An 18,366-nucleotide genomic window follows, 5' to 3' on the forward strand; every position below is an offset into this window, starting at 1 on the left:
ACCCCCTACTGGGGATGTGCCCGCAACCAAGGTACATGCCCTTGACTAGAATCAAACCTGGGACCCTCCAGTCCGCACGCCGACGCTCTATCCACTGAGCCAAACCGGTTAGGGTCGGGTCGGAGTTCTTGAACACTGTGTTATGCTATGTGCGAACACTCCAAAGGTGAAGTCAGGGATGCTGACAGATGTCACTTCTACCCGTGAATATGCTGATATTGTGGAAGCATACTGTGGACTCCAGTCAAAGGGCACTCACCTGAGCCAAACTTGACAACATTTATCTTCTGTTTCTCACCCACCAAGGACAGTGCATATAAGGCAATTTGCTTGGCTTGCAAGAATGTCACACCCTCCATGGAATTGGAGCAGTCGAGACAAATAATCACTTCATTCTCCTCAGCTATGTCGGGGTGGGCGATGCCAAGATCTGGATGGAAAACAAGCATGCAGGCCTAAAAGGAGAAAAAGGCGCTGGATTGACACTTCTCATAACTTAAACTGGTCTGGCTTGTTCAAATTGGGAAGCATTTTTGAGTCAAAAGACCACAACATTTTGATCCAAAAACCCACCCACACAATCTCTCTAAATAATGGGCATGTGACTGGGATATAGTAACAGAGGGTAAAGAATGGCCTCCTATAAACCAGTGAAGACCCCCTGGGCTAAGGCACTGCCGGGGTCCAGCCCCAGCAGGTCCAGGGGTCCCCAAAGGTGTGGACAGAGTCGGCGAAGAAGGAAGGACACGGAGACACTGTTCAGTTGATCAGCAGCCTAGCCAGGATCTCTAGCCAGGATCTCCAGCCAAGTTCTGGTCTGGATCTCCAGAGAGGTTCTGCTTCGGATCTCCAGCGAGGTTCTGTAGCCATGTTCCCTCGCTAGGTTCTCCAGCCAGGTTCTGTCCAGGCTCTCCAGTCAGGTTCAGTGTCCAGGTTCCAGTCAGGTTCTCCTGCCAATCTCTGTAGTCAGGTTCAGTCCAGGATCCCTTGTCATGTTCTCCCGCTAGGCTCTGTCTCTAGGCTCCGAGGCCAGTCCCTCTCCAGGATCCTCCGGCATGCTCTCTCCAGCGAAGTTCTTCTGTCTCTAGGCTCCGTGTAGGTTCTGTCTTCTTGATTCTGTTCTAAGTTCTGTCTTATAAGTTCTGTGTCTTGCTGTCTTGTTACATCTGTATTTATACCAGTTCATTTTAATCCTGTCAATCTCTATTACAAAGGTTAGGGCGTTTCTTATCTCCATTCCAGGGAGTAAAGATTATGTAGCTTAAGCATGATTGTTTGTAGTTAAATTGATTAACTACCCGCCTGGCACTTAGTTAAGGAGTTTGTTTCATACCCTCCCTAACTTCAGGGAAAAATCCCTACCTGGGGAAACAACCTTTCTCGGAGAGGTGACCTTGGTTAAAACACAGCGCCAAGAAGGTGAGCAAACACATTAAGAACCGTATGCCATATATGCCAGGTCCCTTGAAACAGCAAGGATGGACCGGCTCCCGGCAAATTCCCCCTTTTTTATTTTTTAAAAGCAGGCATTAAAAAGAAAAACCTCAAATGCTCTCTTGTATCCATTTTAAGAGTAGGATTGGCGCTTTCTGCTATTACCTGAGTCCTGATCTATCACCCCAGGGAGAGCTTGCCAATCCTGCACTTTCCTGGGATGGAAAGGCTGCAGTGGGGTTAAGGATAAGGCTCCTTGGGCCTACCTTCTCCCATGCCTCTACATTTACCTTTCCGGCACCTTTCCTTCCTCAGAAAAGCATGGACATATTTCTTGTATAAAATGTTCCATCTGACTGGGAGTAACCTTAACTCCTCTGCTAGCAAGCATATGTGTTAAAAGATCAATACGGAGTCTTTTTTCTTTAGACTCAGTATGGCACATCTTCTTAATGTAAAGATCAATAGAGTCTTCTTTCTTTGGACTCAGTATGGCACATCTTCTCAATCTAAGAATCAATACAGAGTCTTCTTTCTTTGGACTCAGTATGGCACATCTTCTCAATCTAAGGATCAATACAGAGTCTTCTTTCTTTGGACTCAGTATAGCACACCTTCTCAATCTAAGTTCTGTACTATCCACCTTCTTACCCTACTTATCCTCTATAGGGGGGTCTGTAGCACCCTGGTGGAGTCCTATCCGTCCCGAGTGTGGGGGTTCTCAGTGCGGGGGGGGGGGGCTTACCTAGGGGAATCCTTTTCCAGGGGTTCCCAAAGGTGTGGACGGAGTCGGCGAAGACTATCCACCCTCTTCCTACGGTGGAGTCCTATCCGTCCCGAGTGCGGGGCGCTTACCTAGGGGAACCCTGTTCGGGCGCCAGATGCCGGGGTCTAGCCCCAGCGGGTCCAGGGGTCCCCAAAGGTGTGGACAGAGTCAGCGAAGAAGGAAGGACACGGAGACACTGTTCAGTTGATCAGCAGCCTAGCCAGGATCTCTAGCCAGGATCTCCAGCCAAGTTCTGGTCTGGATCTCCAGAAAGGTTCTGCTTCGGATCTCCAGCCAGGTTCTGTGGCCATGTTCCCTCGCTAGGTTCTCCAGCCAGGTTCTGTCCAGGTTCTCCAGCCAGGTTCAGTCACCAGGTTCTAGTCAGGTTCTCTTGCCATGTTCTATAGTCAGGTTCAGCCCAGGATCTTTTGCCATGTTCTCTCCAGCGAAGTTCTTCTGTCTCCAGGCTCCATGTAGGTTCTGTCTTCTGAATTCTGTGTTCTAAGTTCTGAGTGTTTCTGTCTTGTTACAACTGTATTTATACCAGTTGATTCAATCCTATCAATCTCTATTACAAAGGTTAGGGTGTTTCTTATCTCCATTCCAGGGAGAAAAGATTATGTAGTTTAAGCATGATTGTTCGTAGTTAAAGTGATTAATTACCCCCCTGGCACTTAGTTGAGGGGTTTTATTCCCTCCCTAACTTCAGGGGAAAATCCCTACCTGGGGATTCAACCTTTCTCGGAGAGGTGACCTTGGTTAAAACACAGCGCCAAGAAGGTGAGCAAACATATTAAGAACCGTATGCCATATATGCCAGGTCCCTTGAAACAGCAAGGATGGACCGGCTCCCGGCAAGGCACAGTGCTTCTCCCCAGATCTCTGACTCTAGTGGGAAGGTGCCACTTGCCATGGAACAGCTGGCACAGAAATCTTACAAGCCTCATAGGGTGAGACATAAACACACTAATGTAGACGTGTGTGTGTGTTTAATTTAAAACCCATGTACAAAAACCCATGTTTACAGAAAAGATGAATTAAATTGTGCTTATTTCTGTGACTAACGGGGTTATTGGTTTACCATGCTCAGCCACAGAGAATTTAGTTTATGTGCTACCAATATTTCAGGCACCTCTCTAACGTACAAAGCAAAATATACATAAAGCTAGGGTTTGCAGAATTTGGCATAAACATGTGTCATTTTTTAAAAAAAATATATATTGATTTTTTACAGAGAGGAAGGGAGAGAGATAGAGAGTCAGAAACATCGATGAGAGAGAAACATCGATCAGCCGCCTCCTGCACATCCCCCACTGGGGATGTGCCCGCAACCCAGGTACATGCCCTTGACCAGAATCGAACCTGGGACCTTTCAGTCTGCAGGCCGACGCTCTATCCACTGAGCCAAACCGGTTTCGGCAACATGTGTCATTTTTATTGGAAAAGTTCTTCTTGTAAAATTTGAAAACATTTTTAGCCAGGTAAGATGATACTATACAAACAAAAAGAGTAAGATTTATTCAACAATAGGAGTTCAAATAAAAAGTAGAATGTGAGAACTGGAGTTTCTAACATAAAGTCCATAAACCCCTGAGAGGTAAAAAATAAATATATAATTAATATCTAGAAATTTATATGGTATGAACACTGTCTGCAGAATGAATAAGAAATACATGTTTTCTCACATATATAATGTACTATTCTAAAAGGAATATAGATACTACTGTGATTACTAAAATATACATAATTATATTTTATTTTATTAATCAACCAATACTTAAAGTACAACCACTATCATGGAAATTTCAATTTTTAAAAATTTTCTCTTAGCCCTGGCCGGGTTTCCCAGTTGATTAAAGTGTCGTGACAATACGCCAAGGTTGCAGGTTCCATCCCCGGTCAGGTGGGGCACATACAAGAATCAACCAATGAATGAATAAATAAGTGGAACAACAAATCAATATTTCTCTCTCTCTCTCTTTCTCTCTCTTCTCCACCTCTCTTTCTCTCTCAAATCAATTTTAAAAATTAAAATAAATTTCCCTTAGCTTTATTGAGATACAATTGATATATATAATACTGTGCAAAATGAAGATGTATAATGTGATGATTTCATACATATATATATATTGTGAAATGATCACCAAAATAAGGTAAGTTAGCATGTCCATTACCTCATATAACCATATATATTTTTTGTAATGAAAACATTTAAGATCTATTCTCTTGGCAACTTTCAAGTATATAATTCAGTATTGTTAACTATAGTTATCATGCTGTATATTAGATGCCCAGAACTTATCCTATATAATAAAAGGGCAATATGCAAATTGACCCTAACAGCAGAACAACTGGGAATCACTGGTCACTATGACACACACTGACCACCAGGGTTGCAGACGCTCAATGCAGGAGCTGCCCCCTGGTGGTCAGTGCGCTCCCACAGGGGGAGCTCTGCTCAGCCACAAGCCAGGCTGACGGTTGCCAGTATAGCAGTGGTGGCGGGAGCCTCTCCTGCCTCCTCAGCAGCGCTAAGGATGTCCGACTGCAGCTTAGGCCTGCTCCCCACTGGCAAGTAGACACCCCCCGAGGACTCCTGGGCTGTCAGAGGGATGTCTGACTGCCAGCTTAGGCCTGATCCTCTGGGGACCGAGCCTAAGCCAGCAGGTGGACAGCTCCTGAGGGATCCCAGATTGTGAGAGGGCACAGGCTGGGCTGAGGGACCCCCAAATTTTTGTGCACTGGGCCTCTAGTTCATCTTATAACTAGAAGTTAGTACCGTTTGGCTAACATCTCCCCATTTCTACCCCCAGCCCCTGGCAACCACCATTCAACTGTTTCTATGAGCTCAACTTTTTTAAAATTCCATATATAAGTGAGATCATATAGTATTTGTCTTTCTCTATTTGACTTATTTCATTTAGCATAATACCCGCAAGGTCCATCCATGTTTTTGCAAATGGCAGGATTTCCTTCTCTTTTATGGTTGAATAATTCCTATCTAACTATCTACCTCATTTTTTTTTTTCATCCATTCATCTGTCAAGGGACACTTAGATTGTTTTCATGTCTTGGTTATTGTGAATAATGCTGCCATGAATACTGAGGTGCAGATATCTCCTTGAGGTAGTGTTTTTATTTTCTCTGGATCTATGTCCCGAAGTGTGATTGCTTCATACAGTAGTATTATTTTTAAATTTTTTAGGAACCTCTCACCTGTTTTTCATAGTGGCTGCACCAACTTGCCTTCCCACCAATAATGCACAAGAATTCCCTTTTCTTCCACTTGTCTTTCCAACACTTGTTGTCTTTTGTCTCTTTGATGATAGCCATTCAAACAGGTGTGAGGTGATATCTCTTTGTGGTTTTGATTTGCATTTCCCTTTTGAATGGTAATGTTGTACATTTTTTTTTTCATGTACCTATTAGCGATCTGTATGTCCTCTTTAGGAAAATGTCTATTCAAGTCCTTCGCCTATTTTTTTAAAAACATATTTTATTGATTTTTTACAGAGGAAGACAGAGGGATAGAGAGTCAGAAACATCGATGAGGGAGAAACATCACTCAGCCGACTCCTGCACAACCCCCACTGGGAATGTGCCTGCAACCAAAGTACATGCCCCTGACCGGAATCGAACCTGGGACCTTTCAGTCCGCAGGCCGACACTCTATCCACTGAGCCAAACTGGTCAGGGACCTTTGCCTATTTTTAAATCAGATTATTAGTGTTTTTGCTGTTGAGTTGTATGAGTTTCTTACATATTTTAGATATTAACCCCTCATCCTATCTAATAAAAGAGAAAAATGGTAATTGGCGTACGACGATACCCTTTTCATTGGCTAATCAGGGCTATATGCAAATTAACTGCCAAGATTGGCAGTTAACTGCCAACTAAGATTGGCAGTTAACTGCCAACAAGATGGTGGCTAATTTGCATATGTCGGCACAATGCAGGGAGGTGAAAGGGAAAGCAGGAAGAAGCCCCCAGCCATGATCGGAGAATCAGGCGCCTTTGCCGCCCTGGCCAGTGATAGCAGGAAGTAGGGGTGGAGCCAGCGATGGGAGCTGGGCACGGTCAAAGCTGGCAGTCCCGGGAGCTAGGGGTCCCTTGCCTGGGTCTAAAGTGAAGCCCACGATCGCGGGGCCGCTGCAGCTGCGGGTCCCCACTGCCCGGGCCGGACGCCTCAGCCAGAGGTGTTAGGCCTGGGCAGGGGCGGAGCCTGCAACCACGGGGAGCTGGGGGTCTCCTGCCCAGGCCTGACACCTCTGCCAGAGGCCTCAGGCCTGGTCAAGGGGCCGATCCAGTGATTGGTGATCAGAGGGTGATGAGGATCAACTCCTCTGGCCGAGGCATCAGGCCTGGGTGGGGGGTGGAGCCAGGGATTGGGGGGATATGATGGTCCCCTTGCCCAGGCCTGAAGCCTGGGTCAGAGGCGTCAGGCTTGGGCGGGGGGTGGAGCAAGCGATCAGAGGGAGATGGGGGTCCCCTGCCCAGGCATGATTCCTGGGCCAGAGGTCTCAGGCCTGGGTGGGGGCCAGAGCCAGTGATCAGGGGGAGATGGGGGTCCCCTGTCCAAGCCTGACACCTCTGGCGGAGGCGTCAGGCCTGGGCAAGGGGCCGATCAGGCGATCGGAGGGTGATGGGGGTCTACGCCTCTGGCCGAGGCCTCAGGCCTGGGCGGGGGCCAGAGCCAGTGATCAGGGGGAGATGGGGGTCCCCTGTCCAAGCCTGACACCTCTGTCAGAGGCGTCAGGCCTGGGCAAGGGGCCGATCTGCGATTGGAGGGTGATGGGGGTCAACGCCTGAGGGCTCCCAGTATGTGAGAGGGGGCAGGCTGGGCTGAGGGACACTCCCCCCCGACACACACACCCAGTGCACGAATTTCGTGCACCGGGCCCCTAGTATGATATATATAGAGTGAAACCTCGGTTCTTTTTTTTTTTTTTTTGAAACCTTGGTTCTTGAACTTAATTCATTCTGGAAATCTGTTCAAGAAGCGGATTCGTTCAAAAACCAAATCATTGTCCCCCATTAGAAATAATGTAAATGGAATTAATCTGTGCCAGGACCCAAAGTGATTCTTTGTTTTAATCTTTCTTGTTTTTTTCACACATCACTGCTTCTGAAATGCTGTCACCAGCTAACTGCTTTCCATTTATCCAAATCAACAACAGTTTTTCTACCTCTTCAATTGCTTGTGATTGTTGTTTTGTGAACACTTTCACACCCTTAGCTACATTAGCGCACTTGATGGCCTCTTTCTGTTTTAAAATTGTGCTAATGAGTTCACCAGCAACAAAAGCATTCTCTCCTTTGTTTGTTGCCTGAGAGATACTTTTTGCCATCCTGAGGTATCAGGAATGAAAGGGTTGTCAGGTCCAAAACTGAAATTTTGGTCAACAACTGAGACATTTTTTTCCATGAAACAGAATTGTTTGAGATGAGAGACATTGGAGAACTGAGGTTTGACTATAGTTTGCAAATATTTTATTCCATTGCATAGGCTGCCTCTTCATTTTGATGATGGTTTCTTTTGTTGTGTAGAAGAAACTTTTTTGTAGTTCCACTTGTTTATTTTTCTTTTGTTGCTTGTGTTTTTGGTGTCATCCAAAAACTTGTTAGTAAGACCAATGTCAAGGAGCTTCCCCCCCCCCCCCCATGTTTCTTTCTAGAAGTTACACAGTTTCAGAACTTATATTTAAGCCTTCAATCCATTTTGAGTTACTTTTATGAATGGTGTGATAGGGGTCCAATTTCAAAAGGTATGTAGATACCTAGTTTTCCCAAAAGCCATTTATTGAAAAGACTATCCTTTCTTCATTGAGTATTCTTGACTCCCTTGTCAAATATTCATTGACTGTATATGCATGGGTTTACTTCTGGGCTCTCAATTCTGTTCCAATGGTCTATGTGTCTTTATAATTATTGTAGCTTTGTAGTATAATGTGAAATCAGAAAGTGTGATAGTTCCAGCTTTGTTCTTCTTTCTCATGATTTCTCTGGCTATTCATGGTGTTTTGTGGTTCCACCATGGGATATCTTTTTATTTATCTGTGTCTTCTTCAATTTATTTTATCAATGTCTATAGTTCTTAGTGTGCGGATCTTCCATCTCCTTGATTAAATTTATTCCTAAGTATTTTATTGTTTTTGATGCTGCTATAAATAGATTGTTTTATTTCTTTTTCAGAAAGTTCAATGTTAGTGTACAGAAGTATGACTAATTTTTATATGTTGACCAATTATATGAATGATTTTTATATGTTTGGCGGGCCTTATCTCCAGGGGGTCCCATAGCTGATAGTGCTTAGAGCCAGTTCATTGGCCACATTAGGGTCCACAGCTGGGACCAAGTCTTATATGCCTATTACCTGATGCACAGATGGACCTGACTTCCCCTGGGTCCCATGGCAGAAGGTGCTGATGACAGGTCCAAGCCAAACCAGGCCATAGCTAGTTTCTCAGGGATATGGAGCTTCTTCTATTTCATCAACTAGGACCAAGGTCAGTGAGTCAGCTGCCTGGGTGGGGCCACCTGGGTGCATAATGACTCTTCTTAGGTCTGGGACTGCACTGGAATTTCACAATCTCCTACCTGGATCTCAAGCCTTTCACACAGGCAGGATGGGTGGGTGGATAGATGCCAAATTATTTTTGATGGGGAAATACATGCAAGGGACGTCTTATTCAACCATCTTGCTGATGTCGCTTTCAAATTTTATTTTAATAAGAAGAGATTCTTCATCTCAGCCATACAAAATGATAGTATGACCATAAATAATTTTGTATTTGTTTTTGTATCAATGTTTAAAAGCTATAAAAACTATACAGGCAAATCAGTGTAATATGTGAAGGCAGATTTTCCTTTTGTTGGGGATTAAGGTAAAAATTACAATCTGTACAAGGAACTAAGCCACATGGGGGTTTTGGTCGAAACCTCAGATGTTTGTCATGCTTGATATCATCAGTATTTTTAGTTGCAGAATCTTGGGGTAGGGAGAGCTCATTTAGTAATGCTAGTTTTCAAGACTAGCAATAATTTACAAGTTTAAATAATTTATTCTGAAATATTTTTTCAATAATTTCCTAGTTTTAAGTAAAAAGGATTATACCTCGCTTTCTTTTTCTGGATGTTTTTCAACCCACATTCTTGGGAGATATGCATCAGACAAACCGACGTGGAGAGAAAATCCACTGCTGTCTAAGGAGCTCCCGTCCACAGTGCTAATCACAGCTTTGCAGTCTGTAACCTGCAAACAGCCATGACAACAAAGTGAGTAATGGAATAATACTATAGTATCAATATGCACTTATCTGTCAAGTAGCAAAGCCTTGCACAAGTTATACAACTCCACTAAGAATTAACAATATAATAACAAATTCTAAAATTATGAACTGTAGGTTTTAGAAGTGTGACGATTATCTTATCATTTATCCTCCTGATATTCTAAGGTTTATATAGTCAAATTTAGGTAAGCTTGAAACAATCTCAAACCCTGGATCCAAAGATGATAGATTTGTGAATTCAGTTAGACTTCTCTGGAGAGAACAGAAAGTATATCAGATGGTCATAACTTAGAATAGCAAAATGGAAAATTCAACAGAAATCTTAGAATTATATCTTCTTTTAAAAATATATTTTTATAAATAAAATCCCTTTAAACTTTAAAAAATATTTTTATTGATTGATTTGAGAGAGAGAGAAATGTGAGCAGTAAGAGAGAGAGAGAGAGAAAGAGAGAGAGAGAGAGAGAAACATCTATTTGTTGTTCCACTTATTTATGCATTCATTAGTTGCTTCTTGTATGTGCCCTGAACGGAGATCAAATCCACAACCTTAGCATATCAGGATGATGCTCTAACCAACTGAGCTACCCAGCCAGGGCCAATATAAAATTACTTTAAGCCTTGGCCAGTGTGGCTCAGTTGGTTGGGTGTCATCCTATGCACCAGGAGGTTGCAGGCTTGATTCCTGGTCAAGGGTACATGCCCAGGTTTCAGACTTGATCCCTTGTAGGGAGTGTGCAGGAGGCAAACAATTGATATTGTGTTCTCACATCAATGTTTCTCTTTCTCTTTCCTTTCCTCTCTTCCTAAACATCAATAAACAATTTAAAAAATCACTTTAAAAATGTAGATGTTAAGATTTAAAGTCATAAAAGCAATGTGGTAACTTATAGAATGGTCACAAAGTCTTTCCATTGTGGTGTGCTTGCCCCTTTGCAATGTGATTTGCAGCTCCTCCTGTCAGAAGCTCTTCCTCTGCCCTAGAGTCTAGAGCTTGCCATGTGACTTGCTTTGGCCAGTGGGATATCAGCATACATGAGGCAGACAGAGGCTTGAAAAGTGTTGTTTGTGCTATGGAGCCTGCCCTCTTTTGTTGCTACTGTGAAATCTTCTGTTACTATATAAACGAACCTGAGCTCACCTGCTGGATGACAAGAGATACATGGCTATCACGCCAGCTGACACCAGGCCAGGTATGTGTGTGAGACCATTCTAGACCATCTTGTTCCAGGGAAGCCAGCCCAGCAGAGAACTGCCCAGCCATCCCACAAACTATGAGAAATAACACATGCTTGTGGTGTTAAAACACAAAGTTTATTTGTGTTTGTTGTACAGCAAAAGCTATCTGATGCCAAGGACTTCTTCAGGATGGATTATATCTATGTGGTTACCTCCATTCCTAATGCAAAATCCTAAAATTCCCTATAATAAAAGAAATATTGAGAACAAGAGCAAAGATAATAGCAGACAAGCGATGTCAATACATTTAAGAGGATGGAAAATTGATAGTGGCATAGTAAGTGACCTAGCCAAAGTGGAGGAAGCGACCACTGAGTAAGAGTGATGGGCAGCAATATCTGAAAAATATACTTATTCTACATGCTGCTCTTGATCCCTTGGTGAGGTACTTAATCCTGGGTTGGAAATCATCTTCCATGACATGGAAGGGCATGGCCTCAGCAGTGGACTCAGTGGTCCTGCAGCAACCTGGGGCAGCTTACACACAGGTGAGGGACTGCAGGAACCAGCGATCATGAACACACTATGTACTAAACTGTTGAACCTTCAGGCCCTCTCCCTACCCTAAGAAATCAAGTAGCTGGCACCAAGAAGTAGCACCCTTTTCTCTCACTAAAGAAAATTAGAGATTTATTACTCAGAGAAAGTCAACCAAATGGAATCCAGACTTGGGTATCCTAGACATAATGGAGCATAGGAATACAGGGCTGCAAATGGCACTGAAGTGAGAGGCAGCATCCCAAAACATAGGACCCTTAGTTGCCTTCCCTGTCATACTTTATAAACATCCTAGAGGTGTTCTGAATAACCACAGAAATGGCTAAAACACCATCACAATACTCACCACTAAACACCTGCCAGTGGCCTTTGGTGCAGGCCTTTGGTACACTCACCCACTCACCTCAGAGCATCTAACTGGCTTTCTCATGTCTCAATTAAAGATGAACACAGACAAGTCATCCAGACATTTGAGGAAAAGCCTCTAACCCAGGGGTGGGGAATGTCCAGCCCTTGGGCCATATGAGGCCTGAGAACTCATTTGGTCTGGCCCTGCCAAGGCATCAGGAGTGAGTTAATTAAATATTTGACCAAATATAGCAGGCTAATTTTTAAGTGGATAATTTTGTACGGTCTGCGAATGATGTTGTAAACATCCAAATGGCCCTTGGCAGAAAAAAGGTTCCCCACCCCTGCTCTAACCTGACATATGTAGACCAAACAAACAAAAAGCCAGAAGGAACTAAAAGCAAGGAGACATAACACAGAAAATAGAAGGGGAAAAAAGTTATAAATGCTTTCAGAGAGATGAAAGAGATGATAATGCATCTGTGAAACACAAAAAAATTCTATAAAAGAGAAATAAATACAGAGGAGCTCCTACAAACAAAAATTTTTGAGAACTAAAATAAACATTTCAGTTGAATTTAGAAAAATCATCCAGAAAAACCCCCAAAAAGACAATAAAATGGGCAATAGGAGATAAAACACAAGAAAATAAGGGTCTCAATCCAGGGGACATCTAACTGAATGGTATTGCAGAATGGTGAAAGAGAGAGGACCAACTTACTTTTTAAAACTATAAAAAAAATTCCCAGATCTCAAGTCCATGAGTTACATACAATGAATGAATATCTCATTATTGTGGAATTTCAGAATACCAGAGATAAAAAGATCGGAAATTCTTGCAGAATTAAAAACAAAAACAAAACCCAACATAACAGACTACAGGCAAAGAATAGGAGATAAAAATATCATTTAACTTCTCAAAAGTAACATTAGAAGCTAGAAGACAATGTTTTCAATATTCTAAGAGAAGATGATTTCCAACCAGGATTAAGCACCTCACCAAGAGCAGCACATGGAATAAGGATATCTTCTGACATTGCTGCCCATCCTTCTCTCTCTCTCTCTCTCTCTCTCTCTCTCTCTCTCTCTCTCTCTCTCTTATAGCAAAGGTGAAGATTTATTAAAGAACAAGTACCCCCTCCCCACGTGGAGATGGGGAGAGGGTCCCCCATTCTTCTCTTTTTAAAAAAAATATATTTTTATTGATTTCAGAGAGGAAGGGTGAAGGAGAGAAAGATAGTAACTGCTGCCCATCCCTCTTACTCAGGAAGGAAATGAGGTTGTGCGCTGCCAAACAGAGAGAACAGAACAAGAAAGGGGATAAAGATAAAACCCCTACAAAAATGAAGAGTCAAGGGAGGCCCTCTGATAACAGCTGCCCCACAGCAGCCAAGCTGGGTGGAGTGAAGAGAAGAGGCAGGATGTTTGTTAGAGGGGACATAAATTAATGGAGTCTCTGAAGCATTCAAGAGGAGTTTTAATCTATGTGTTAGCATATGTGAAGAATTGTCCTAGATGTCTAAGCAAATGAAAAACACAATTTTCCCCAGGAAAATACTACATAAAAAGGTAAAAACAGCCGAACCGGTTTGGCTCAGTGGATAGAGCGTCGGCCTGCGGACTGAAGGGTCCCAGGTTCGATTCTGGTCAAGGGCATGTATCTTGGTTGTTGGCACATCCCCCGTAGGGGGCATGCAGGAGGCAGCTGATCGATCTCTCTCATCAATGTTTCTAACTCTCTATCCCTCCCCTTATTCTCTGTAAAAAATCAATAAAAAATATATATTTTTTTAAAAAAAGGTAAAAACAAAAGAATATATAATCATAATACATTTCTTGGTTCAATAGTGAACATCATTTAACAGTCATAATAATGTAACATTGACTTGATTTCACCAAACATTGTAATATAACTTCAGGAATGAAGGGGAGAGAAAAAGTGGGGTGTGAGGGGAGTGCAGAGGTAAGGGACTTAAATTTTCATATTCCATAACAAGAAATCAAAAAAAATTTTTCTGAAACAGATGAATCAAGAACAAGCAGCAAAAAACATTTTATTTAAAACTATGGAGGGCACCAGGAAAGAGCTAAAATATGAAAGTAGTTCACTGTCTTGGGACTGTTGCTGCTTTTAAGAAGCTGTCTTTAGTATCATTTCACTTTTTAGACCTTGTGCATGTCTTCTTTTATAACATAAAATTAATCCTATCTAATAAAAGACAAAAAGGGTAATTAACCATACCTCTGCTACGCTTCCCATCGGCTAATCAGGGCGATATGCAAATTAACTGCCAACAAAGATGGCGGTTAATTTGCATATGCAGGCTCCAAGCGGTGGAGCGAAGCCAAACAGCCCCAAAGCTTCTGAGCTGCAAGGCCTCACCGCCCAGGATCAGGGGAGCCACGAGGCCTCCCAGCACCGGGATTAGCGGAGCCGCGAGGCCTCCTGGCCCCTGGAGCAGTGTGACAGGGGGCAGTGCTGCAATCCACAGATCGCCCCTGCTCTGTGGGTGACAGGAGGCGGCACCCCAAACCCCTGATCTGCCCTGCTCTGTGCGTGACAGGGGGCGGCACCCTAACCCCTAATCGGCCCTGCTCTGAGCGTGTCAGGGGGCAGCTCCCCAACCCCCTGATCAGCTGGCTCTGTGTGTGACAGGGGGTGGTGCCACAACCTCCCCATCAGCTCTGCCTTGAGTGTGACAGGGGGTGGTGCCCCAGCCCCCCAATCGGCCCGACCCTGAGCATGACTGGGGTGGCATTGCAACCTCCCAATCCTCCCTGCTCTGTGCATGACGGGGACGGTGCCCCAACTCCCCAATCGGCCCTGCTCTGAGCCCGACCAGGGGCTGCGGGGCAGGCACCCAGGGATTGGGCCTACCCTCTGCCACCCGGGAGTGGGCCTAAGCCAGCAGGTCGTTATCCCCCGAGGGGTCCCAGACTGTGAGAGGGCACAAGTGGGGCTGAGGGACACGCCCCCCCGCCTGCCAGTGCACAAAATGTTGTGCACCGGGCCTCTAGTGTTAAAATAAGAGCCCTTAAGAAATAAAGCAAAGATTTACTAACCTTTTTTTTCAGTTCATGTGTATCACTAGAAATGAATTCAATCACATATGGCATCTCAATAGACATACTCAGAGAGAAGCTACCAAAAACAAAGAGAAAGTTGTCTTAGTCTAATATCTTAATATTAAACAGCTACCTGTGTTTGTTTTACATAATTTTAAATGAAAATTTAAGCCATAAAAAAACTAATGCCCATTGTATGATTGTCAGGTTTTATATTTTAGGCACTAACCTTTGCTGTGTTCCTATTTCCTTTATACAAATCTTCTCCACTGTATCCTGTTAAAAACACACACACACACACACATATGTATAAGTATCAAGTTTTACAGTAAGACTCAACTGAATGTAATGTCACCAAGGCCACAACCTACAGCAGCAATGAGACCTGGTCTCACTTTGCAGTAGGGAGACATTGACCATTTGTTCATGGAATGACAGTGAGTTCTAAAAGGTAACTGATAATCAGGATAATTTATGACCTTTCCAACTATATATACACACAAACATGCATGTACACATACACACAATTTATAAATACACACAGAGTAGGAAGTCTGAATAGATATAAACCAAAGTGTTAACCAGTAGCTTTGGACTCCTATGTCTGGTGATGGAATTAAGGATGGTTTGAATTTTCCTCTTTGTGAACCAAAGGGTCCCAAGTTCAGTTCCAGTCAAGGGCACATACTTGGTTGCAGGCTTCTCCCTGGCCCGGGTCCTGGTCAGGGCTCCTACAGGAGCAACCCATCAATGTGTTTCTCTCACCATCGATGTTTCTCTCTGTCTTTCCCTCTCTCTTCTACTCTCTCTAAAAATCAATGGAAAAATATCCTTGGGTGAGGATTAACCAAAAAAACAAAAACACATTTTCCTCTTTGGCTTATTTGTATACCGTGGGCTTCTCTGAATTCTTAATGATGAACATATAACATAGACACAAACTTTCTAAAGTGACTAAACAGAATAAAAATACGCCCATTACGCATATTTGTCTTTATTCTTTTTGTTTTACAAACATTATATGGATACTTTGCATTATATGCATTTTTTTATTCCTTATGCATAAATCTCTCTCTCTCTCTCTCTCACACACACACACACACACACACACACACACACACACAAAAGGGTTCTTTAAATCTTATCTTAAGCACACGAACCTGGGTGTTTTCGTTCAAAGCTTTGTCCTGTTGCCAGGGTGCGACGGTGGCGGGTATGAAGAAGACGGCCACAGTACCTTGGATGCTGAGTTCCGTGATGTAGGTTATTTTGATAAGAACCTTAGCCTTGGGGGGTAAGTTTCCAACACTTACAGTAAAGACATCCTGAGACAGAAATACATTACTTAGCTTGTGACTCAAATGCATATCCACTCTATGTTAGTTAACCCTATTACACGAACTACTAGAATTTCAACCTGCCAGATCCTTCCTCAGAAAACAAGAATAGAGCCTACACGCCAAGCACTGGTGGTGTAAAGGGGGACTCTTTTTTTAAAATATATATTTATTGATTTCAGAGAGGAAGGGAGAGGGAGAGAAAGATAGAAACATCAATGATGAGAGAGAGTCATTGATCGGCTGCCTCCTGCACGCCCCCACCCGGGGATCGAGCCACAAGACAGACACGTGCCCTTGACTGGAATCGAACCTGGGACCTTTCAGTCCACAGGCTGATGCTCTATCCACTGAGCCAAACCAGCCAGGGCTAAATGGGGACTCTTAAAGCCACTCCCCAGTGGTGGGACAGGGTGACGTCTAAAAGGAGGCTTGGGAGAGGAGGCCCCTGGGCAGCAGGACCTGTCTGGACTAGGGAACATCACCCAGTGGCCTCTCCACCGCAGTGGCCCCACATGCAGGGCTCTGAGCAGGGACCCCCTCCATGCTGCCCTTCCTGAAAGAACTATGGAGGTCTCTCTGACCTCCAGTCTCCAATACCAGTTCCACCAGTGGCTGTAGAACCAGAGCAGTTTTCACTGAGTTTGGCCTTCACATAATTCTTTTCCCCTATAGTAAATTTATCACTTTATTTTTTAGAGAGAGGTATTTCACTTTCTTTCAATGGAATATCGATAATCACTGCATAAAGACAACCTCATGACTATTTATGGCTAGATGTATTTTTTCTGATACACAGAGAACCTCTTAACCTCCCAACTATGTCCTCCATTCTACTTGACCATGTTGCCATGAAAATGTAACATGTTTAGATGAGGAGTGTATAACATTAATAATTAGACAGATTTAAGGGATGGATTATTAATTTTGGCATCAAGGATACCTACTATACCTACTTGCAGGATGGGGATAAACAATGAAGAGATGATTATTATTCAATAGTGCTCATTTTTTAAAAATTTTACTAAATTCATTGGGGTGACACGGGTTAATAGATTGCATAGGTTTCAGGTGTACAATTCTGTAATACATCATCTGAATACTGCATTGTATGTTCATTACACAAACTCAAGTCTCCTTCCATCACCATATATTTGACCTCTTTTACCTTTTTCTACCCACCCTCATTCCCTTCCCTCTAGTAATCACCATACTGTTTGCTTTTTTTTAAAAAAAATCTCTATTGTTGAAAGTATTCATACTATTTGCTCTTAAAGGAAGTGTATAAAAGCCTGAGGTTCATTTGAGAGACTGACACTTAATCATGTGGGGTTGCAATGCTGCTTATGCGCAGGATATAAAAGGATGAAAGATATCACTTCCATTATAACAAGTTAGATAGTCTATAAAATCATATAGACACATAAAATAATATCCTTCTGATACTTGGAAACACTGTATATATAATATATAATGTATATTTCTATATTATATTGTCCATATAATATTATATACAACATCCCATATAATATTATATATTTATAACAAGTATACATTATATATTTGTTATTGTACTTATTATATACTAACAAATAAATAATATATACAGAGTGGGGCAGAAGTAGGCTTACAGTTGTTCATATAAAAATTAAAGCAATAAATAATACAAGAATAAACTGTTTCATGTACTCACAACTGTAAATCTACTTTTTCCCCACCCTGTATTTATATAACATACTAGAGGCCTGATGCACGAAAATTCGTGCAAGAGTAGGCCTTCCTTCCCCCGGATGCCGGCACCAGCTTCCCTCCAGCACCCTGGACTGGGCTTCCCTCCTCTGGCCGCTGGCAGGCACCCGGGACCAAGGCTGGCTTCCATTGGGCTGCCTGCAGACACCCGGGACCTGGACTGGCTTCCCTCTGGCCCCGGCTTCATCAGGAAGGACATCCAGAATGATGTCTAGAAGACATCCGGTCTAATTAGCATATTACCACTGAAACCGGTTTGGCTCAGTGGATAGAGCATCAGCTTGCGGACGGAAAGGTCCCAGGTTCGATTCCGGTCAAGGGCATGTACCTGGGTTGCGGGCACATCCCCAGTAGGAGATGTGCAGGAGGCAGCTGATCGATGTTTCTCTCTCATTGATGTTTCTTACTCTCTATCTCTCTCCCTCTCTGTAAAAAAAATCAATAAAATATATTTTAAAAAATAAAAATAAAATAAAAAAAATAATTAGCATATTACCCTTTTATTATTATAGATTTAACACATAATAATACACATACAGTTGACCCTTAAACAATGTTGAGATTAGATGCACTGAACTCACATGCAGTAAAAGAAATCCATATATAACTTTTGACTCCCACAAAACTTAACTACTGTTCT

The 18,366-nt window shown here is 42.9% G+C and overlaps 1 protein-coding gene across 8 annotated transcripts in view; it reads right to left on the reverse strand.

Moving 5' to 3' along the window:
* Positions 1-18,366, reverse strand: part of PARP4 (poly(ADP-ribose) polymerase family member 4) — a 138,498-nt gene that overhangs the window by 50,585 nt on the left and 69,547 nt on the right. For 7 of the 8 annotated variants that reach the window (XM_059684146.1, XM_059684145.1, XM_059684150.1 and 4 more), the window contains 5 exons: positions 15,801-15,965; positions 14,870-14,916; positions 14,638-14,716; positions 9,315-9,452; positions 260-455 (listed from right to left, as the gene is read on the reverse strand). In XM_059684146.1, coding sequence (XP_059540129.1) covers positions 260-455; positions 9,315-9,452; positions 14,638-14,716; positions 14,870-14,916; positions 15,801-15,965 — 625 coding nt within the window. The remainder of the gene's footprint in view (positions 1-259; positions 456-9,314; positions 9,453-14,637; positions 14,717-14,869; positions 14,917-15,800; positions 15,966-18,366) is intronic. The other variant, XM_059684148.1, reaches the window with a different exon arrangement.

This window comes from Myotis daubentonii, chromosome 2 (genome assembly GCF_963259705.1).
Source record: "Myotis daubentonii chromosome 2, mMyoDau2.1, whole genome shotgun sequence".
In the NCBI taxonomy this organism is placed as follows: Eukaryota; Metazoa; Chordata; class Mammalia; order Chiroptera; family Vespertilionidae; genus Myotis; species Myotis daubentonii.